General features: G+C 46.7%; 1 protein-coding gene across 2 annotated transcripts in view; it reads left to right on the top strand.

The window, feature by feature from the left end:
- lrrc58b (leucine rich repeat containing 58b) overlaps positions 1-23,425 on the top strand; it is a 71,519-nt gene that overhangs the window by 14,141 nt on the left and 33,953 nt on the right. The window contains exon 2 of one of the 2 annotated variants that reach the window (XM_068040840.1): positions 9,582-9,737. The exons of the other annotated variant lie outside the window; for it this stretch is intronic. Within the exon in view, the coding sequence (XP_067896941.1) occupies positions 9,582-9,737 (156 nt within the window). The remainder of the gene's footprint in view (positions 1-9,581; positions 9,738-23,425) is intronic. 2 annotated transcript variants of the gene reach the window in all.

Below are 23,425 nucleotides of genomic sequence, written 5' to 3'. Positions count from 1 at the left end.
CATCAACCCGGCACTTCTGGCTGAAGATTGTTGCAAATGCTTCAGCCTTATCTTTGGCACTGATGTGCTGGGCTCCCCCATCATTGAGAATGGGGATGTTTGTGGAGCCACCTCCTCCAGTTAGTTGTTTAATTGTCCATCACCATTCACGGCTGGATGTGGCAGGACTGCAGAGGTCAGATCTGATCCGTTGGTTATGGGATCGCTTAGCTCTGTCTATCGCATGCTGCTTACGCAGTTTGGCATGCAGATAGTCCTGTGTTGTAGTTTCACCAGGTTGACACCTCATTTTGAGGTATGCCTGGTGCTGCTCCTGGCATGCTCTCCTGCACTCTTCATTGGTCGCCTGGCTTGATGGTAATGGTAGAGTGGGGGATATGCCAGGCCATGAGGTTACAGATTGTGGTTGAGTACAATTCTGCTGCTGCTGATGGCCCACAGCGCCTCATGGCTGCCCAGTTTTGCATTGTTAGATCTGTTCGAAATCTATCCCATTTAGCACGGTGGTAGTGCCACACAACACGATGGACGGTATCCTCAATGTGAAGGCGGGACTTCGTCTCCACAAGGACTGTGTGGTGGTCACTCCTACCAATACTGTCATGGACAGAAGCATCTGCTGCAGGCAGGTTGGTGACGACGAGGTCAAGTATGTTTTCCCCTCTTGTTGGTTCCCTCATCACCTGCCGCATACCCAGTCTAGTAGATATGTCCTTTAGGACTCGGCCAGCTCGGTTAATAGTGGTGCTACCGAGCCACTCTTGGTGATGACATTGAAGTCCCCCACCCAGAGTACATTCTGTGCCCTCGCCACCCTCAGTCTTCCTCCAAGTGCTGTTCAACATGGAGGAGTACTGACTCATCAGCTGAGGGAGGTGGTAATCAGCAGGAGGTTTCCTTGTCCATTTTTGATCTGATGCCATGAGACTTCATTGGCTCCAGAGTCGATGTTGAGGTCTCCCAGGGCAACTCCCTCCTTACTGTATACCACTGTGGCACCACCTCTGGTGGGTCTGACCTGCCGGTGGGATAGGACATACCCGGGGATGGTGATGGCAGAGTCTGGGACATTGTCTGTCAGGTATGATTCCGTGAGTATGACTGTGTCAGGCTGTTGCTTGACTAGTCTGTGGGACAGCTCTCCCAACTTTGGCACAAGCCCCCAGATGTTATTAAGGAGGACTTTGCAGGGTCGACAGGGCTGGGTTTGCCGTTGTCGTTTCCGGTGCCTAGGTTGATGCCAGATTGTCCGTCCAGTTTCATTCCTTTTTATTGACTTCGTAGCGGTTAGGTACAACTGAGTGGCTTGCTAGGCCATTTCAGAGGGCATGTAAGAGTCAACCACGTTGTTGTGGGTCTGGAGTCACATGTAGGCCAGACCAGGTAAGGACAGCAGATTTCCTTCCCTAAAGGACATTAGTGAACCAGATGGGGTTTTACAGCAATCGACAATGGTTTCAAGGATATCATTAGACTAGCTTTTAATTCCAGATTTATTAATTGAATTCAAATTCCACCTTATGCTGTGGTGGGATTTGAACCGATGTCCCCAGAGCAATACCCTGGGTCTCTGGGTTACTAGTCCAGTGATGATACCACTACGCCACCGCCTCCCCTTATCACCATGTAGGAGCACTAGGATAGGTAACGGCTCACAGAAGACAGGCACTAAGGGAATGCAGAAGGACAGTTAGTTTATTTTGTATATATTATGTAATATAATTGGAATGTGCATTTTCTGGTGACTTTTTTATTTTTGTGTTGTCAGAAGGACAATGATCAAAGAATCTTACAGCACAGGAGGCCATTCAGCCCATCGTGCCTATTCTGGCTCTCTGAAAGAGCTGTTCAATTTAGCCCTTCACCCCAGCTTTTTTCCCATAGTCCTACACATTAATCCTCTTCAGGGATATGTCTAATTGACTCTTGAAAGTTACCGTGGAATCTTATTCCACCACACTTTCAGGTAGTGGGTTCCAGATCTTCGCAACCCACTGTAGGAAGAAATTTCTTCTCATTTTCCACTGTAGTTTTCTCAATTTTAAAATCTGTGATCTCTTGCTGGTCAGTGACAGAGGAAAGGTAAGAAGCTTGTGACTGTTCATGTATAAGGGAGGTGTGATTGAGTTTACTGATGGTGCTCATGAGTTATTCGATGCTGTAGAGCCTGGACAGAAATAGTCTACATTGTAGCCTCCCTTCCACAGCGAGTTCCTCCACTTTCCAACCATCACACCCCCGCCCTCCTGTGATCATGCTGCTTAGCTTGTTCTGATAAAAGGTCACAGACTTGAAACATTAACTCTGCTTCTCTCTCGACAGATCTCGCCAGACCTGCTGAGTATTTCCAGCACTTTCTGTTTTTATTAGGTAGTAGGAGCGTTGCTTGAGGTTGCTGATCGTGTACTCTGTAAAGTTCCTTGTGGCAGCATGGCTGTCAGCATAGGCCTGCTGTGCGTGTGTGTGAGTGTTTCAGATTGGAGTTATGAGCCAGGTCCTGAATAAATAGCCTTTGTTGCCCAGAACTCATCCTTCAACTTGCTGTGATGGGTCAAATGCAGCTGGCACAGAGGACTGCTGCAGAATGAAGGAATCGTGACTGCTACTAGGATAACTGGCATTCAGCTATATAATGCATTGTCTGTGGCAACACACCAGCTTCATGCTGAAATCCAAAACAGTTCATGAAAATAGCCAAGTTCACATGAGGCATATGCAAAGCAATGTGCATGTAGTTAATGGCACCCTGACAATGGGGAAGCCTGCGATCTGTGCAGACCCTTGAGCTCCCATCTCCTGCTTGTCTGACAAGTGAAACTTTGATGAATCTGTCTCTCTATATGTAAAGAGACTCAGTGTTATACAGCAGTGCACAGCAAACTGCACGATGGTGCTTATATCTCCAGCAGCAGGCTGAAAAGGAGCCAGATGCATAAGTTGTAAAGTGATTCCTGACAACGCAGCGGCCTGCTGACGTCATCAGAGTGCGCTAAACTGTGCACGTGCGCAGCTACATCTTGCCAGGACTCGGTGGTGCATGTGCGGGATAACATAATCACGTAGCGACAACATCATTACGTATCCATGCCTGGTCCATCTTTGCACATGTGTGATAAAGCGTCATCGGGTATCCAGCCCCCACTCGGCTGCAGGAAGCAGTTGAGTGGAAGACTTTGAGGCTGGAGCTGTCCTCTCAGCTGCTTGCTCCAGACCTTGCTGCCGCTCTCTTTTTTTTTCCCCACCCACCCTTCCCAACTCTCCTGGCCGATTTGTTCCTCCCTTCGCGCCACCCCGTTCTCCGGCCGCTCGCTGCCCCACTCCCCCCCCCCCCCCCCCCCCCCCCCCAGCTGCTAGCTCGAGGCCGCGCCGCTTGCCTCCTCTCGATCACTCACTCCTCCGTCACCCCGCCTTCCTTCGGGTGGCGTGTGGAGACTGATGTAACATGGGAGTGAGTGGCTTAGAGGAAGGAAGCGGCGTGGCCTATAACTAGTGGCTGGAGGGGGAAGCGAGCAGCTGGAGAGTGGGGTGGCGCGAGTGGGAAACAATTGGCCAGGGAAGTTGGGGGGGTGGGTGTGGTTTGGGGAGCAGCAAGGTCTGGAGTGAAAGGCTGTGGGGGGGGAAGAGGCCAGTGGGGAAGAGGGGAGAAAGCGAGTGGCCAGTGGGGCGGGAGTGGCCAGTGGGGCGGGAGCTAGTAGCTGCATTTGGGTGAAATCAGTCCTGGTCAGTCATATAAACAAATCACAATAACGAATTGGTAGCACATTTTATACTCTGTCCGGTTTTCTGAGCTTCCATCCAACTTAATGTAAGGTTAGTTTGCTGGAACGATCGAGCCATAAGCATTTCCTGTGATAAATTGAGCAGCACCATCTTTAATCCTGGCAGCTGCCTGAACATCGCAGACACTGACGTTCCAGTTGAAGAGCTTGCATTTGCGCATGTGCAAGTACTGCGCCACCTAGTGGTTGTGTTGTTAGCCATGGTCACCATGGCAACCACAGGCAAAGCTGTCCTCACCCTGCTTTGTGGTTGCAGTTGTGGCTGCAGAAGTTGGCAGATTTCTGTCACTCACTTCTATGAAGTGAAGACTTGGCATGCATTGGGTCTTGCTGAAGCTGAGGTAAGAGAATTTCCCCCTGAAGACCCTTGGCAGATATGGCCTCCTCTGCCTGCTCCTCCTCGTTGTCCTCCCTCTTCTAGCAGCTTGTCCTGCTCTGATTGCCTCTGCTCATTCTCCCAGTCAAGCTCAATTCCCAGACGAAGCCCTACCAGGCTACTCATGTCTCAAAGTAACTCCTTTCAAGCCAGATTTAACGTGATCAAAAAAAACTTTGAACCCCTGCCAGACCATATCCTGCAGATTATTTAGACTTTAGCCAAGTGTAGTAAAGCTCCAGAAACATATTGCACCAACTGCCAGAAGAAGTAATCCAGCAACTAACTTGCAGGTAGTTCATGATCCCTTTTACACAGCGCTGGTGGGGGTCCTTCATTCCGTTTAACATGGTGCTCAGTTGTGTGAGGTTAAAACAGGATCTTGACTGGCATGTTCAGTTTGAAAATGGCAGCACTGGCTTCAAGTTGATTTGCAACACGATCTGCCTGCTCTACATGCTGCCAGTGGTGGTTAGGCTCATGAGCAAACTGCGCTACCAAGATGGTGTCTTGCATGCTTCCTGTAGGATGTGTGCCTGTGCATCTCAGACCCCATTTTTTAATCCTTTTGTGTTCATATAGCGCCTAAAATAATGGGTGCTACACAACCCAATTTACACCCCAGTAACTCTTAAGTATCCGTCCCTGTTTCTGAGACCTTGTCTGCAGTGATTTTTGGTTGCAAAATAAATGTAATTGGAATGGAGCTGAGAATGTCTTGAACAAAACTTGAGGTCCTGTTTGGGGAGAAATCTTGTGTGATAATGTTGAGCCATTTGACCTACCAAGAAATGAGCTAAATGAGTTATGAGCATGCACTTGAAGTCTGTCGAATAAAATGTTTAAGATTGGTTTTGTCTTCTGAGTGTTTTAGTTTTAATCTAGTATTGCTAAACACTGAAAAGGCCCTGTCTGTCTTAGGAAAGAGCAGTTAGTTGAATTGGAAAATGCAGGAACTATTAGTTCGTTCCCAGTGTAGTTGGCATACAGGAAGCTATGAACTCATTTGGCTTCTGGCACCTTGACAATATTTGCCCTGACAGCTGCTAGTGACCACTGAATTCAACTGTCCAATACCTTGAAATGTTAACTGACACTAGCAGGTTCCACATGATAAAGTTAAAAATAATCATTTTGTGTTGTAGCAGTTGAATGTCTTGTAGATCATTTCACTCATTCCTGGAGCAACTGGGTGTTTAGAAGTGCACAAGCATGCTGACATTTTGTTCTTTTGGAAAGCTTCAGCCAAAGTTGTTAGGTCTTGTCTGTTAGCTGAGACATCGAGGCATCAACAGCAAACCTATTGGCCAATGTTCCTGTGATTGAAGCTTCACACACTTCGTTCAGTATGTTTAATTTTACCAGCCCCTCGACATCAGGGGTCATGGTGGGGCTGGGGGAGGCGCTGTAAAATACTTGCGGGAGTGACCTGCCATGACCCCCAACACGGGCCGCCTTTTACATATTAAATCAATGCAAATAAATTTACATCTACTGACCTTGTCCCGGCAGCCGTCCCACGCTGATATTATGGCCGCCAAATGGAAGTCCAGCGCCTTCGGAACTCCGTTCGGGAGGGGTGTAGGAGCGGGGAAAACCGCCCTGATTGGTTGTGGGGATGGTGGACAGGGTTGAGGCTCAAATGTTCTGAAGGTGGGGGGTTAAAGTTCATTCTTTGAAAAATTGGTTTTCCGGGGGTGGAGGTAGTTTTATTTATTGAGAACTCATTGGTGCGGGGGGGGGTGGTGGGGAGTGGGTGATGGGAGAGGGGATTTGCACTGATAATGAAGCTTAAACTTTATTGTTTCAAACCTGTTCCTTTCAAAATGGTAATTCGCTTCTAGGTCCTTTGAAAATGGCACTGATGCCGTTGCCAGAGACATTCCGCCCCTCCATTTAAATGAGCTCCCACGTGAAATATCGTGGGGGCTTCATGACAGCTGACTTGAAAATGCGCTGCCATGATATGTGGCGCGCTAATAAAATTCAGCCCCATGTATCACACTGAATGAAGGGACATGGAATATGGGCAGTGCCACTGATTTATGATTTTCACAGAAACATAGATGGCAGAGTTTAACACCCAAAATACTGAGCAGAATCTCAGTTGTAATAAAAAAAAATGTAATTTGACTTATTCAGTTGCTGTAAGCCAGTCACCTTAAATATGGATCTATGTTTGAAAAATCCATCTGTATGTTACTTATACTTAGTAATTGCTTAAACTGCCCTTCACCTCTCAAGGGTGTGCTGTCTGATTCAGACATACATTCCACAGATGTCGGCAAATGTCTGGCTGTGTTCCTAGACAGTGGGATAGATCTTGACTTTGTGCAATAGTGAGCTACGTAGAATTACGTAGCATATACAGCACAGAAACAGGGCATTTGACCCAACTAGTCTGTGTTGGTGTTTATACTCCACACTCGTCTCTTCCCATTCCATCTGCCTCATCTCAGCCTTTCTGCATATCTTTCTATTCCCTTTCCCTCATCTAGTTTCCTTTTAAAGCATATCAGCTATTCACCTCAACTGCTTCCAGTGGTAGTGCGTTCCACATTTAAAGCACTTCCTGAATAAAGAAATTTCTCCTTATTTCCCTCAATTTATCATGCCTTTTCTTGCTCTATGTTCACTGCTGCCTTATTCTCCATTAATCTCTCTTCTCCATGTAAATTCCCCAACCCATTTTCATGGCCACCCCCTTGACCTTGTCAGCTCATGTGGTCTTGCTAGTCCCATCAATTACAGATAAGGCCATCTCTGATCACTTCTTTGTATCACTCTCCACCCACATCCCCCTCCACGTCTCAACCCTACCACCTTCTGTACCTGCCCTTGGAGGGGACAAAAAAGCTATCCCTCAATTCACTTTCAACCACACTTTGAAAATCCCAACAGTCTAACCTTTGGCCCTCTGTTCACCGCAATATTTCTGCAGCTACTGATTTGCTCAACCACACCCTCGCCTCCGAATTTGCCACAGTCCTAAATAAAACTATTACTCTCTCACGTTGGCCATTCCCCTGATACTGCCCTCATCTCCGCTTCCTTAAGTCCAAGAGGCACAGACTTGAATGGATATGGCGGACAACTGGTTTAGCCATTCATTGCCAGATTTGGCTGTACCACATAAAGCACTATCAGGTCTTGCTCTCATTTGCTAAAACTGTTCACTATTCCAGGATCATCCTGGAGTGCAAAGTTAACCCCTGGCTGCTTTTCTCTACTGAAAACTGTCGTCTTAAACCCCTCTCCTCTGTTTCCTCCAACAATAAATGTGAGGAGCTCATGAACTTCTTTGTCACTAAGATGGAGACCATCCCATCAGCTTCCCTCCCTTCCACTAGTACACTGGGCCAAACTACCTCTAAGGCTCCCCTCTGGCCTAGCCCTGAACTCTCATCTTTCTTTAGCTTCTCTCCTATCTCACCTGATGCCCTCTCCAAGCTCATCTTGTCCATAAAATCCATTTTCTGTTCCCTCAATCTTATTCCCATTAAATTGCTGACAATCTAACTTTCCTTACTGGCTCCATGTTAGCTAATATTGTTAACGGTTCCCTCTCTACCTTAAATCTGCCGTCATCACCACTCTCCTCAAAAACAACCCTTAAACCTCCCATCCTTGCAAACTATTACCCCATCTCCAATCTCAAGTTCTTGAATGTGTTGACGTCTTCCAAATTTATGCCCATCTTTCCTAGAACTCTATTTGAATCCCTCCAATCTAGTTTCCATCCTTGCTACAGTACTGAAACGACTTTTATCAAAGTCACAAATGGCACCTTTTGTGGCTGTGACAAAGGTAATCTATCCCTCCTCATCCTTCTCGACCTGCCTGCAGCCTTTGACACAGTTGGCCACACAATCCTCCTCCTACATCTCCCCACTGTTGTCCAGTTGGGTGGGACTGCACTCACCTGTCTCCATTCTTATCTAGTCAAAGCCACAGTATCACTGGCAATGGCTCCTCTTCCCAGTATGTTGACGACATCCACCACTACCTCACCACTTCCAACTCGACTCCTCCACTGTTGCTAAATTATCAGACTGCTCTGACATCCATTACTGGAGAAGCAGAAATTTCCTCCAATTAAATATTGGGAATACTGAAGCCGTTGCCTTCGGACCCTGCCACAAACTCTGTTCCCTAGCCACAAACTCCATCCTTATCCCTGACAACTGTCTGAGGTTGAACCAGACTGTTTGTTTGTTTGTTTGCAACTGTGGTGTCATATTTGACCTCGGGATGAGATTCCTACCACATATTCGCGCTATCACTAAATCTGCCTAATTCCACCTCCATAACATCACCTGACTCCGCCCCCTGCTCCCTCCCCCCAAAAACCTCATTCATGCCTTTGTTACCTCCAGACAGGACTATTCTAATGCATTCCTGGCTGACCTCCCTCATTCTTCCCTCTCTAAAATTGAGGTCATCCAAAACTCTGCCTGTGTCCTTACTTCCCTCATTGGCTCCTGGTTAAGAAATGCCTGGTTTTAAAATTCTCATCCTCGTTTTCAGATCCCTTCATGGCCTCGTCCCTCCCTATCTGTTTAGGGCGGCACAGTGGCGCAGTGGTTAGCACCGCAGCCTCACAGCTCCAGCGACCCGGGTTCAATTCTGGGTAGTGCCTGTGTGGAGTTTGCAAGTTCTCCCTGTGTCTGCGTGGGTTTCCTCCGGGCGCTCCGGTTTCCTCCCACATGCCAAAGACTTGCAGGTTGATAGGTAAATTGGCCATTATAAAAAAAATTTCCCCGAGTATAGGTAGGTGGTAGGGAAATATAGGGACAGGTGGGGATGTGGTAGGAATATGGGATTAGTGTAGGATTAGTATAAATGGGTGGTTGATGGTCGGCACAGACTCGGTGGGCCGAAGGGCCTGTTTCAGTGCTGTATCTCTAAACTAAACTAAACTAATCTCTGTAATCGCTTCCAGCCCCGCAACCTTCCAAGTTGTCTGCTTTCATCTAATTCTGGCACCTTCAGCATCCTCTACTTTAATTGCTCCACCATTGCTGGCCATGTCTTCAGCTGCCTCAGCCCTAAGCTCTGGAATTACCTCCCTAAGCCTCTCCATCTCTCTACCTCTCTTTGCTCCTTGATGATGCTACTTAAACCTATCTCTGACCAAGCATTTGGCCATCTGCCCAAATATTAGCTTATGTGGCTTTGTATCAAATTTTGCTTTATAATGGTCTTGTGAAGCACCTTGGGATGTTTTATTGTTTTAAAGGTGCTGTATAAGTACAAGTTGTTGTTGTAATAGTATTTGTATTGGATGTTTAGTTTAGTTTAGTTTAGAGATACAGCACTGAAACAGGCCCTTCGGCCCAACGAGTCTGTGCCGACCATCAACCACCCATTTATACTAATCCTATATTCCTACCACATCCCCACCTGTCCCTATATTTCCCTACCAGCTGCCAATACTCGGGGCAATTTATAATGGCCAATTTACCTACCAACCTGCAAGTCGTTTGGCTGTGGGAGGAAACCAGAGCACCCAGAGGAAACCCATGCAGACACAGGGAGAACGTGCAAACTCCACAACAGGCAGTACCCGGAATCGAACCCAGGTTGGATGTATTATTAATTATCTTGTATTTATGGCCCCTAGTTTCAGATTCCCCCACTAGTGGAAATATTCTCTGTGTCCACCCTGTCCAACTCATTCATAATTTGAAAGAACTCTGTCCTGTTACCCCTAAGTTTTTTTTTCTTAAAGGGAAAAGACCTTTTCAGTCTTTCCAGATAGCTCAGTTCTGGCACCAACCTTGTAAATCTTTGTTGCACTTTCTCCAGTACTTCTGTATCTTTTTTTATTGTATGGAGACCAGAACTGTGCACAGAATTCTAAATGCAGCCTTACTAGGCCCCTGTCTCACTTGGCATTTCTTCGCGGACCAAGATTTTTAGGAAGGTTGCAGTCATTGGCTGCAGGCCCGCTGGTGGCTGGTCAGGCCTATCCGTGACCAGCAGATTCTCCCATAGCGGGTGCAAGTGAAAGTGTAGTCGCTGCTGGGGGAAAATGGATCTATCCTTCTCCTTTTCTCTTTCATGTCGGTTCTTTGCTCAGTCTCAGGTGTCTGTAGCCATCCTGATGTAGCATCTCTAGACATCATGATCTATGTCCTGCGCTTCCCACTGGTGATTTTCGATGTGGCACACAGAGAGGGATTTCTTCAGGGAGTCCTTGAAACGTTTGTGTGGGGCCCCTCTCTTCCATTTACCAGTGGTCAGCTCTCTGTACAGCACGATTTTGGGCAGGCGATTGTCGTCCATCCGGGCAACATGACCCGCCCAGCGCAGTTGGCTGTGCAGGAGGATGGCCTCTGCTGGTGATATTGGCTGTTTCCAGGATTTCAATGTTTGTGATGCGGTCCTGCCAGCGGACCTTGAGGACGCTGTGGAGGCAGCACTGATCACAATGCTCTAGAAGGGTACATGATGGTATATGTCCCATGATTCGGCACCATACAGAAGAGTGGTGAGGACTATGACTTTGTATACTTTTGACTTTGGTCTGTGCTCTGAGGCTGTGGTTGTTGCTCCACGCTCATTTGTAGAGTCTGCCGAAAGTTCTGTTTCCTTTTGAAAGCCTATTGTCTACTTCCTTGTCTATGGTAGCAGCAAACGAGATGACAGTCCCCAAATAGGTAATTTGCTGACTGCATTCAGCTCGGTTCCCTCGATGACTATGCTTGGTGGTCTGTATTCCTCTTGGGTGCAGGCTGATGCAGGACTTCAGTTTTCTTTAACTGAAGTTTAGTCCAAGGAGTTGTGTTGCCTCGGAAAAACGTGGTGTTATACGTTGCAGGTCTGACTGACTGACTGTGGGCCAGGACAGCGCAGTCATTGGTGAAAAGAAGTTTCACGGATGAGCTTTTCTTGTGTTTTTGTGTGAGCCTGAAGATGCCTGAGGTTGAAAAGGCCTCCATCAATCTGGAAGAGTATGTAAACTCTCTCCTTAAGGTCTTCTGTTGCCTGCTGCAGCGTCATGTTGAAAAAGATGGTGAATAACATCGGGGCCAGCCCACATCCCTGCTTCAAGCCATTGGAGATTCGGAAGGGATTTGAGAGGTCGCTGTTTTGCTTGACTTGTCCATAATAATTTTCATGAAACTGCTTCACCATGGCCAGAAACCTGGATGGACATCCAAGTTTTTCAAGGATTTTCCATAGTCCATCTCTGTTCAGTGTCGAATGTCTTGATGAGGTCTATGAAAGTGACGTACAGGCCTTTTGTTTTGTTCCCGACACTTTTTTTTCTTGTAATTGTCTGAGTGCAAGTACCAGGTCTGTGGTGTCTCTGCTCTGAAACCACACTGCCTCTCTGGGAGGTTTTCTGCCGCAATGTGAGGCACAAGCCTGTTCAGAGATATTCTAGCCAGGATTTTCCCAGCAACAGAAAGGAGGGTGATCCCACGGTAGTTGGAGCAGTCTGACTTTTCTCCTTTTTGTTTTTGTACAAGGCGATGATAACGGTATCACAAAGATCCTGTGGAATCCTGCCCTGTTCCCAGCAGGCCGGGAATTTGCTACCACAGAAAGCAGTTGAGGCCAAAACATTGTATGTTTTCAAGAAGGAGTTAGATATAGCTCTTGGGTCCAAAGGGATCAAAAGGTATGGGGCGAAAGCGGGAACAGGTTACTGAGTTGGATGATCAGCCATGATCATAATGAATGGTGGAGCAGGCTTGAAGGGCCGAATGGCCTACTCCTGCTCCTGTTTTCTGTGTTTTCTATGTCTATGTAACTGATGGAGCTTGGTGTATAGGGCAGGGCCACTATGCTTCAAGGCTTCGGGTGGAATTCCATTGACTCTGGGGTTTTGTTGCTCTTCGTCTGGTTGATGGCGGTCACAGTTTCCTCCAGAGTTGGGCTGTCATCCAGTTCTTCTTTGACAGGCTGTTGTTGGATGTGATTGATGGCAGTATCATGCACTATGCACTTGGTGCTTCAAAAGGTGGGAAAAGAAGAAAAATTCTGAAACTCGCTTGCTGGAACGTGAGAACAATACTTGACTCTGGTAACAACAGCCGCCCCGACGACACTCTGCTCTGGTGGCCCATGAGCTAACCAGACTAGACATTGATATAGCGGCCCTGAGTGAGGTCCACTTCTCCGAGCAAGGCAGCCTAACAGAACACAACGCTGGCTGTACCCTCTATTGGTCAGGTAGACCTCAAGGTGAACAACACCTCTTCGGTGTCGGCTTCATGGTGAAGAAGACTATCACCACTAAACTTTCAAGCCTGCCAGTCGGCCGCTCCGAACGCAGCATGTCCCTGTGCTTCCCCCTCCAAGACCAGCAGTATGCAACTCTCATCAGCGTTTTTACTGCAACCCTAAAGGCTAACCCAGCTGATTAAGGTAAGTTTTACACAAATCTCCGTAAACTCATCCAGAATGCCCCTCCCAAAGACAAAATCAACACCAGAATGGGCTGTGACAGCCTGGCATGTAGTGGAGTGCTCGGAAACCATGGAGTTGGAAACTGCAATGAAAACGGATATTTACTCTTGGAACTCTGTGGAGAAAAGCAGCTGTCCATAACCAACACCTTCTTTCAACAAAAAGATTGCTTCAAGACCACATGGATGCATCCCCACTCTAAACACTGACACTTGATAGACTATATCTTGGTGCACCAGTGTGACCTAAAGGACGTCCTGCATACTAGAGTCATGCCCAATGCTGGCTGTCATGCAGACCACCGGCTCATTTGCTCAAAGCTGAACGGGACAGGAGGGTGGACACCTGCCTCATCAGCCTGGACCAGGAGAAGGCTTTTGACAGGATATTGCACACCTACATGATGGACGTGCTTTCCAAAATGGGGTTTGGGGAGGGAATCTGCAATTGGATCAAACTGCTCTACACAAACATCAGTAGCGCAGTCTCAATCAATGGGTGGGAATCAGAAAGTTTCCCGATCCAATCTGGAGTCAGACAGGGCTGTCCTCTCTCCCTGGTCTTGTTTGTTTGCTGTATTGAACCCTTTGCTGAGTCTATTAGGAAGGATGCAAGCATAAGAGGGGTGACAATCCCAGGCAGTGGAGGCACTCAGGTTAAAACCTCCCTGTACATGGATGACGTCTACGTCTTCTGTTCGGATCCGCTGTCTGTGCGCAGACTGATGAGCATCTGCAACCAGTTCGAACTGGGAGCCAGAGTTAACCACGGCAAGAGCGAGGCCAATTCTTTGGGAGCTGGGCTGACCGATCCTTTGTCCCCTTCACCGTCAGGTCAGACTACCTGAAGGTGCTGGGGATATGGTTCGGAAGGGCAGGGGCGTGCGCCAAAATCTGGGAGGAGCGAGTAGCCAAGGTACAACACAAGCTGAGAATGTGGGGGCAGCGATCTCTCTCCATTATGGGTAAGAACCTGGCCATCAGGTGCGAGGCGCTCACGTTGTTGCTGTACGTGGCACAGGTCTGGCCCATACCCCACTCCTGCGCTGTGGCGGTCACCTGAGCCATTTTCCGCTTCATCTGGGGATCCAAAATGGACCGGGTCCGGAGGGACACGATGTTCAAACCTCTGGATAAGGGCGGGAAAAATGTACCAAACGTGGCCCTCATCCTGATGACTACCTTCGTGTGTGGCTGCATCAAGCTGTGTGTAGACCTTCAGTACGCAAACTCCAAGTGTCACTACGTGCTGAGGTTCTATCTGTCCCCAGTGTTGCGAAGGATGGGCCTGGTCACATTGCCGTGGAACGCTCCATCCAGTTGGACCGTGCCATACCACCTATCCTTCGTGGAGCAGTTTCTGCGGGAAAACACGTTTGACCACCGATCCATCAGGCAGTGGTCTGCACAGAATGTCCTCAAGGCCCTACGGGAAAAGGAGACGGTGGATCCTGTCGGATGGTTCCCCGAGCAGACTGCCAAAATCACTTGGCGGAATGCCTCATCACCAGAACTTTCAAACAAGCACCAAGATGTAGCTAGGCTGGTGGTGAGAAGAGCCCTCCCCGTCAGATCCTTCCTGCATGCCCGAAGTCTCACCCCCTCCGTGCAATGCCCCCGCAGTGGCTGTGGTGGGGAAGAGACGGTTGCCCACCTCCTTCTGGAATGTGTCTTTGCAAAGCAGGTGTGGAAAGAGATGTGGTTTTTGTCGAGGTTCATCCCAAGCAGCTCTGTAACACAGGAGTCTGTGCTCTACGGGCTGTTCCCAGGGACGCACACCGAGACAAACATCAACTGCTGCTGGAGGACTATCAATTCGGTGAAAGACGCCCTTTGGTCTGCCCGAAACTTGCTGGTCTTCCAGCGCAAAGTGTTGTCCACGACCGAATGTTGCAGACAGTCACATTCCAAGGTCCAGGACTACGTGCTGAGGGACGCACTAAAACTTGGGGCAGCTGCAGCAAAGGCTCAATGGGGAAAGACCACTGTGTAAGGTCCCCCCACCAAGCTGAACTGAGGGGCTGGATCCATGGGAAACCCCTCGAACTGTATCGGGAAAATTTTCATTTGCTGTAAAATGTAAAAATGTATATGGCACGACAAATGAAATGGAAGGGTTGTGAGGCAACTCCTGATTGTATTGAAGGAAACTGATCACCTTTGCACTGTTTGTATTTGTTGACTTGGTGCTTTTTGAAACTGTTTGGTAATGTATTTTTTACAGATTTTTATGAATAAAGTATATTTTGGAAGTAAAAAAGAAATTCTAAGCCTAAGCCCAAGAACAGGTCTAGAGACAACCCATCAAAGAAATTTTGAGTCAGCAACCTGCAAACCTCATCTTGCAGAGATAGGTATCAAGCAACCTTACAGACTAGACTGGAACATCCTGATCTCACTGCTGATTCCACTCCAGAAGAACTCTGGGAACACATCAAAGCTGCAGTACTGCATACTTCCAACGATGTCATCGGACCCAGCACCAAGAAGAATAGGAATTGGTCTGATGAAAGTGACAAGGACGTTCAAGCTCTGCTAACAATAAAAAGGCCAGCTCATCAGGTTCACCTGGCTCAGCCAAGAGAAAAAGACCGCCTACTGTCAAGCATGCAGCACCCTTCAATGTAAACTGAGGAACATCCACCATGACTGGTAGAAAAAAACTAAACCGTATGCTGATACTGGCGACTTGAGCTTCTACGAAGCACTAAAATCTGTCTATGGACCAGCATATCAATTCCAAGACCCCTTGAGGAGCACCGATGGCAAGACCCTACACACTGACGAGGAGTCAGTCCTGGATTGCAGGCTCCTTTTAGAAGTTTAACATAATTTCACTCTTTTTGAATTCTGTACCTCTAGAAATAAATGCCTGTGCCTCGTTAGCATTTTTAATTGGCATGCAGTGCTGTTTTTAATGATTTTGTTCCCCTGCATTCCTAGATTCCTTTCCTGTTCTACCCAATTAGTTTCTTATTTTCTAATGTGTGGATGATGTTTCTGTTTTTCCTACCAAAGTGCATCACCTCCCATTTATCTATATTAAGGTTCTTTTGGCACTTCTCTGCCCTGTCTGCAAGTTTGCTAATGTTGTCTTGTATTATGCTGCATTCTTCCTTAGTTTTAGCTATAATCTCCTGTTTGGTATCATCTGCAAATGTTGATACGTTGCTTGTTATAAAGTCCAAATCATTAATGTAAGTTCTGAATAACAGTGGCCCTAGCACTGATCCTTGCGGAACACTGCTTTCTACCTTCCTACAATATGAATAACTACTCTTTATCCTTACTTTCTGCTTTCTGTTTTTTTAAAATCCAATTTGCTATCTATTTAGCTGTTTGCCCTGACTCCACATATCCTAACCTTTGTCATGATATTACAATATGGCACTGTGCGTTGCTGAAACCTTCCTTTCCAATGTACACGACCATACCCCAGTGAGTGTTGACAAGGTGTTGGCTACTGGAAGCAGAGATCAAAGCTAGCATGGTCCTGAATTAACCCAATGTCCACACTCTCATTTAATGGTAGAGGTCACAGAAAAGAGCTGGGAAACTTGGCTGCTTATCTCTCCCAGTGAATGGAGTTGGTAAGGCCTGGGAGAAGTAAAAGCAGTTTGCTTTTCTTTATTGGGAGAAATGCCTAAGTAAATGTATGCACATTATTTTATTGTTGGAGCATAGTTTGCAAATTTATTAGAGCTCTTTGAGGATGTAACCAGCAGGGTGGATAAAGGGGAACTCGTAGACATAGTGTATTTGGATTTCTAAATGGCATTTGAAAAGGTGCCACATAAAAGGTTACTACACAAGATAAGAGCTCATGGTGTTGTGGGTAATATATTATTAGCATGGATAGAGGATTGACTAACGGGAAACAGTCAGGATAAACGGAGCATTTGCAGGTTGGCAAACTGTAACTAGTGGAGTGCCACAGGGATCAGTGCTGGGGCCTCAACTATTTACAATCTATATTAGTGACTTGGATGAAGGGATAGAGTGTATTGTAATCAAATTTGCTGATGATACAAAGATAGGTAGAAAAGCAAGTTATGAGGAGGACACCGCCTATAAAGGGATATAGATAGGTTAAGTGAGTGGGCAAAAAATTGGCAGGTAGAGTATAATCTGGGAAAATGTGAAGTTGTCTACTTTGGTGGGAAGGATAGATAAACAGCACTGAAACAGGCCTAACCAGTCAATGCTGACGTTTATGCTTCACTTGCGCCTCCTCCTGTCTTTTGTCACCTAACTATCAACATTATTTATTTATTTTTAAACATTTATTTTATTTAGATACAGCACTGAACCAGGCCCTTCGGCCCACCGAGTCTGTGCCGATCAAGAAGCACCCATTTATTCTAACCCTACAGTAATCCCCTATTCCCTACCACCTACCTACACTAAGGGCAATTTACAATGGCCAATTTACCTATCACCTGCAAGTCCTTGGTGGTGGGAGGAAACCGGAGCACCCGGCGAAAACCCACGCGGTCACAGGGAGAACTTGCAAACTCCGCACAGACAGTACCCAGAATTGAACCCGGGTCCCTGGAGCTGTGAGGCTGCGGTGCTAACCACTGCGCCGCCCCAAACTCTATACTCTACTCTATTGATGGCTTCCTAGTTTTGCACTTCCCCATTAATTTTAATTTTAAAATCTAATCTTGAAGACTTCTATTGGGTCACCTCTCAGCTTTCTCTTTTCAAGAGAAGAGAGACGCAGGCTCATTGTTCACTCCTAATAGCTGTAGCCCAACATTTCTGGGTCTTGTAAATCTTTTTTGCACGCTCTCCAGTGCCTTGATTTTTTAAAATATAATTTTATTTACATGGAGAGAAACTGCAGAATGCTGCAGTACAGAGGGATCTGGATGTCCTTGTACATGAATGATAAAAAGTTACCATGCAGGTACAGCAAGTAATTAGGAAGGCAAATGGAATGTTGGAATTTATTGCAAGGGGGATGGAATATAAAAGTAGGGAAGTCTTGCTGCAACTGTACAGGGCATTGCCGAGACCGTACCGAAAGCACGGTGTATAATTTTGGTCTCCTTACTCAATGAGAGACACGGGCTGGAATTTTACGCCCCCCAAACGAGTGGGCTGGTGAGGGGTGGGCGCAAAATTTGAGTGGGAGACGGGGTGGGGGGGGGGGGGGGCGCGCCATACCTGACCCTCTTCCCACCCTTGTTGCAATTTTGCAATTTTACGTGGGGCGGAGGTGGTGAGAAATGATCCGCTCGCCCCAGGCCAATCAAGGTGCTTAAGTGGCCAATTAACTGGCACTTCAGACCTCTGCCCACCTCCATGGGTATTTTACCCTGGCTGGCGGGCGGCTGAGGCCTCAAAAACCCCGCTTGGTGAAACCAGGTGGCCTCCTTGTGGGCTAGTGGGGGCCCCTCCTGATCGGGCACCTTGTGCCCCACGGAGGGCCACCCCTGAAGCCCCAACTGCCCCCAACATGCAACACTCTCCGGCCCCCTAATTAACCCCCCCCCCCCCCTTTGCTTTGCTGGTGCGTGACCAATTGTCCCCGGCGAGGCCCTAAAAACTTAACTCAGTTCCGGAGCCGTCCTTCATCTTGCCTGCAATGCCAGGGTGTAGTCACAGCAGTGGCCACTGCTCCCGGTGGAGCTGCTGGGACTAAGAGCTGTCGGCCCGCTGATTGGCCGGCCGTTCCATTAGGTGGAACATCCTGCCTCAAGGAGGAGGAAATCCTGCCCAAGACCAATTAAAAGCATGGGGAGCGAAAAATCCCAGTCTGGTTCCCCAGGCCCAGCGGAGGTGGGCTCGCCACCAACTTTTCAGCCGGTGGGTAGGGCCTTCAGCCCAATGAAAAATTCTGGCCATACATGCATTGGAAGCAGTTCAGAGAAGGCTCACTGGACTGATTCCTGGGATGAATTGAGTGTCCTATGAGGAAAGGTTGAGCAGGTTGGGCCTGGACTCAGTGGAGTTTAGAAGAATGAGAAGTGATCTTATTGAAACGTAAGATTCTGAAGGGGCTTGACAGGGTAGTTGTTGAAAGGATGTTTCCCTTTGTGGGGGAATCTCGAACTAGAGCGCATAGTTTCAAAATAAGGGGCTTCCATTTAAGACTGAGATGAGGAGGAATTTCTCCACTTGGTTGGTAATCTTTGGAATTATCTTCCCCAGGAGGCTGGGACATTGAATTGTCATGTTAAGCCCCCACCTGCCAAGAGTGAGGCACTTTAATTTTGTTCTGAACATTGATTTTAAAGTGAAGAAAGGACTTGTTAAACAGATCCGCCGTGGCTGGAAAAGACATTTGCATATTAACAGACGGTGATTGGAAGGACAAAGGACCATTCCCTGACACATTCGACCGACAAGCGACCTTGATCACCAGGTATTGTGTGTAAAAGCAGCATTCCAGAGACTGCTATGGTGATACAATCCAAGACGTGGTCAGACCAGTTAGTCACATGACTAACCTGTTTGGCAACCTGGGTTTTTCTAAATTGTACAAACAGTTTGAACTCAAAGACTGTTTGCTCCTGGATTGAGAAGACCTCTCCTGTCTGCTCCCATCTCTTTCTCACAAGCCTCTGAATCCACTGAAGACACATGAACCCCAAGAGAGAAAAGTCTCCTGAAACGAACAAGATTTAAGAAGAATACTGGGCCTCAACGAAAAGCAAGATCTACCTACAATCAAGGACTTTATAGGGAGCTCGAAGAACCGTAACAAAAATCTTTCTTCAGATATTACCTCAAACTTTTCCACTTTGTTTTTCTTCTGCTCTTTTCTGTCTCTATTTGCATGTGTGTATCACGTATGTATGCTGGTGTGGACGCGTCATCTATCCGTAGGCATCGACCGAATTGGAGTTTAAGTTTAATAAAGTTCAACTTTTCTTTAAACTTAAGAAAGCCTGTTTATGCTGGTTTCTTTGCCTTATCATTGGAAAGTGGTGAACAAGGGTTCACTAAGGGGGGAGCTAAAAACAAGGTGTATTTAAAATTAAACCCCGTTACAGTAAGACCAGGTGAAGGCTGAAAAGGACCCCTAGATCTCTTTCTCACCTGGTCGTAACAGAATATATTCAAGGTTGTGTTATTAGACAGAATTTTTATCTACAAGGGAATCAACGGTTATGGGGGGGGTGGGGGGGGGAGGCAGGAAAGTGAAGTTAAGGCCATAATCAAATCAGCCATGATCTTATTGAATGGCAGAGCAGGTTCGAGAGTCTGAATGGCCTGCTTCTGCTCCTATTTCTTATGTTCTTATTCTTATGACATAGGTCAAATCAAATTTGTGTGCTGCATTAAGTTAGTACGCACAACATGGAAATAACCCCTTTTCCTTTCCTACATATTTTTATTGCCGAGAAGCTGTTAAGCACGGTATTTATGGTACACATGCATGTCTTCCACTGATGACACACAAAGCACTTTGCCACAGTCAGGACTGCAAAGCATTTTACAGGCAATAAAGTAATTTTGAAGTGTAATCACTGTTGCAATGTAGGAAACATGGCAACCAGCTTACACACGTCAAGGTCCCATAAACAGCAATGAGATAAATGATCAGCTAATCTGTTTTTAGTGATGTTGGTTGAGGGATAAATATTGGCTATGAGATAGGAGAGCTCTCCTGCTGCTCTTCCAATAATGCCAAGCGAATCTTTATGTTCATCTGAGAGGATGGGGCCTTGGTTTAACAACTTATGCGAAAGCCATCACATTCGACAATTTACCACTCCCTCAGTATTGCACTGAAGTCATAGAGTGTCATAGAGAGATACAGCACTGAAACAGGCCCTTCGGCCCATCCAGGCTGTGCCGACCAACAACCACCCATTTATACTAATCCTACATTAATCTCATATTCCCTACCACATTCCCACCATTCTCCTACCACCTACCTACACTAGGGGCAATTTACAATAGCCAATTTACTTATTAACCTGCAAGTCTTTGGATGTGGGAGGAAACCGTAGCACCCGGCGGAAACCCACGCGGTCACAGGGAGTACTTGCAAACTCCACACAGGTGGTACCCAGAACTGAACCTGGGTCGCTGGAGCTGTGAGGCTGCGGTGCTAACCACTGCGCCACTGTGTCCGTCTAGACTGGGGCTCTAAGTTTTTGGAGTGGGTCTTGAACCTACAGCCTTCTGACTGGAGCAAGAGTGCTGCCACTAATCTATGATGGTTGATGAACAGAACCAACTTCTGCATGCTGCATTAGAAAGCACTCGCTCAGGGAGGGATGTAGACTGGCCAAAGGGGTAGCTGGCTCTGTCAGTTTCTGATTCTGGTTGTCTGTGTGTACACTGGGAGTACACTGCTCATAAAAACCATGAACAGAAGCACACTAACAGTAGATTTCGCAAAATAAGAGAGTTGCTCAGATTTAAGGAGATGGCCCCAAGAATTTGAGAGATTGCAGAAGGAGGAAGTGTGCCGTGTGGTAGATAGCGACGAGGAAGATATTGATGGTCTGGTCAGATGGACAGAAAAATGGCAAATGGAATTCAATGTGGAAAAGTGTGAGATGATGCATTTGGGGAGGTCAAACAAGGCAAAGGAATACACAATTAATGGGAAAATACTAGGAGGTGTAGAGGAAGTGAGGGACCTTGGAGTGAATATCCACAGATCCCTGAAGGTAGCAGGACAGGTTGATAAGGTGGTTAAGAAGGCATATGGAATCCTTTCCTTTATTAGCCGTGGTATAGAATATAAGAGCAGGGAGGTTCTGCTGGAACTGTATAACTCATTGGTTAGGCCACAACTTGAGTACTGTGTGCAGCTCTGTCATCTCATTACAGAAAGGATGTAATTGCACTAGAGAGGGTACAGAGGAGATTTACGAGGATGTTGTCGGGACTGGAAAAATGTAGCTATAAGGAAAGATTGGATAGGCTGGGGTTGTTCACCTTGCAACAGAGAAGGCTGAGGGGAGGTCTGATTGAAATGTACAAAATTTTGAGGGGCCTGGATAGAGTGGAGGTGAAGGGTCTATTCGCATTAGCAGAGAGGTCAGTGAAGAAGAGGCATAGATTGTTTGGTAGAAAGATTAGAGGGGAGATGAGGAAAAGTTTTTTTTCACCTAGATGATGGTGGAACGGTCTGGAACTCACTACCTGAAAGGGTAGTTGAGGCAGAAACACTCAACTCATTTAACAGGTGTATGGATATAAACCTGAAGTGCTGTAATCTGCAGGGCCATGGAACAAATGCTGGAAGGTGGGATTAGACTGGGTGGATCGTTTTTCAGCCAGCACAGACGTGATGGGCCAAGTGGCCTCTTTCTGTGCCTTAGAATCATAGGAAGTTTATCACCCAGCATTATTCTTTAATAATAAAAACAGAAAGTGCTGGAAATACGGGTCTGGCACCATATGTGGAGAGAGAAACAGAGTTCATGTTTTGGGTTGATGACCTTTTGTCAGAAAGTATCCTTTTTTTGTTCTCAGTGTCACCTTTAGTAACACCAAGGTTATATTGCACAACACCACCATTGTACACAATACCTTCAATTATGCTACTCTTGTAACGTATCTATCTTTTTTTTCTTCCTATAAGATCCTATAAGGTCTTCCCAAGATGAGAGGAGGCAGGAAACGTGCACTTTACAGCAAGTCATGTCACATAAAATAACTACTGTTTGGCTGTGGGAGGCATCACAGTTGAGTCTCACCTGATATCCACTGTATATTTCCAGCACAGGTTACCAGATAGCTGTCAGGACCAGGAACAATGGCAATCTCAGCAGTATCGCCTGACATTGCCAGGCAATGACCATCTCCAACAAGAGAGAATCTAACCATCTCCCGATTACATTCAATGGCATTACCATTGCTGAATCCCCCACTATCCACATCCTAGGGGCTACCATTGACAAGAAACTGAACTAGAGTAGCCATTTAAGTACCGTGGCTACAAGAGCAGATCGGAGGCTAGGAATCCTGTGCCGAGTAACTCATCTCCTGACTCCCCAGAGCTTGTCCACCATCTACAAGGCACAAGTCAGGGGTGTGATGGAATACTCTCCACTTGCCTGGATGGGTGCAGCTCCAACAACACTCAAGAAGCTCGACACCATCCAGGACAAAACAGCCCGCTTGATTGGCACCCCATCTACAAACATTCACTCCCTCCACCACCGACACACAGTGGCAGCAGTGTGTACCATCTACAAGATGCACTGCAGCAACTTACCAAGACTCCTTAGACAGCACCTTCCAAACCCGTGACCTCTACCAACTAGAAGGACAATGGCAGCAAATGCATGGGAAGACCACCACCTGCAAGTTCCCCTCCAAGTCGTACACCATCCTGACTTGGAACTATATTGCCATTCCTTCACTGTCGCTGGGTCAAAATCCTGGAACTCCCTCCTAACAGCACTGTAGCTGTACCTACCTCACATGGACTGCAGTGGTTCAAGAAGGCAGCTCATCACCATATTCTCAAGGGCAATTAGGGATGGACTATAAATGCTGGCATAGTCAGCAACATGCACATCCCATGCATGAATAAAAAAAACTTAAATTCTGGAAATCAAAGGTATGACTTCCTGCTCTGTACTCGGTGCATAAAGTTGTTAAGCCATCAGAAAGGTTTGTGTATTGCACTTTCAAATTCTTTACTTTCACTTCACTAAAACCACTAGTCCATGTATTGGTGAAGCTGAAATTTACACCATCAGAAAACATTGTACAGGTTTATCAAAGAAACTAGTACTTGGCTACTTAGCAGCCATTTCCACTGTTTGTTATGATGCCACAGTAGTTCTTGGATAGTAAAAATACTTCTTTGTTGCTTCTAGTGTATAACTTTTATTCTCTTTATTATCTAAATATTGGGAAGACTAAAG

Source organism: Heterodontus francisci, chromosome 10 (assembly GCF_036365525.1).
Source record: "Heterodontus francisci isolate sHetFra1 chromosome 10, sHetFra1.hap1, whole genome shotgun sequence".
NCBI lineage: Eukaryota > Metazoa > Chordata > Chondrichthyes > Heterodontiformes > Heterodontidae > Heterodontus > Heterodontus francisci.
The sequence above is the reverse complement of the archived record's forward strand: the minus strand, read 5'-3'. Positions and strand labels throughout refer to the sequence as shown.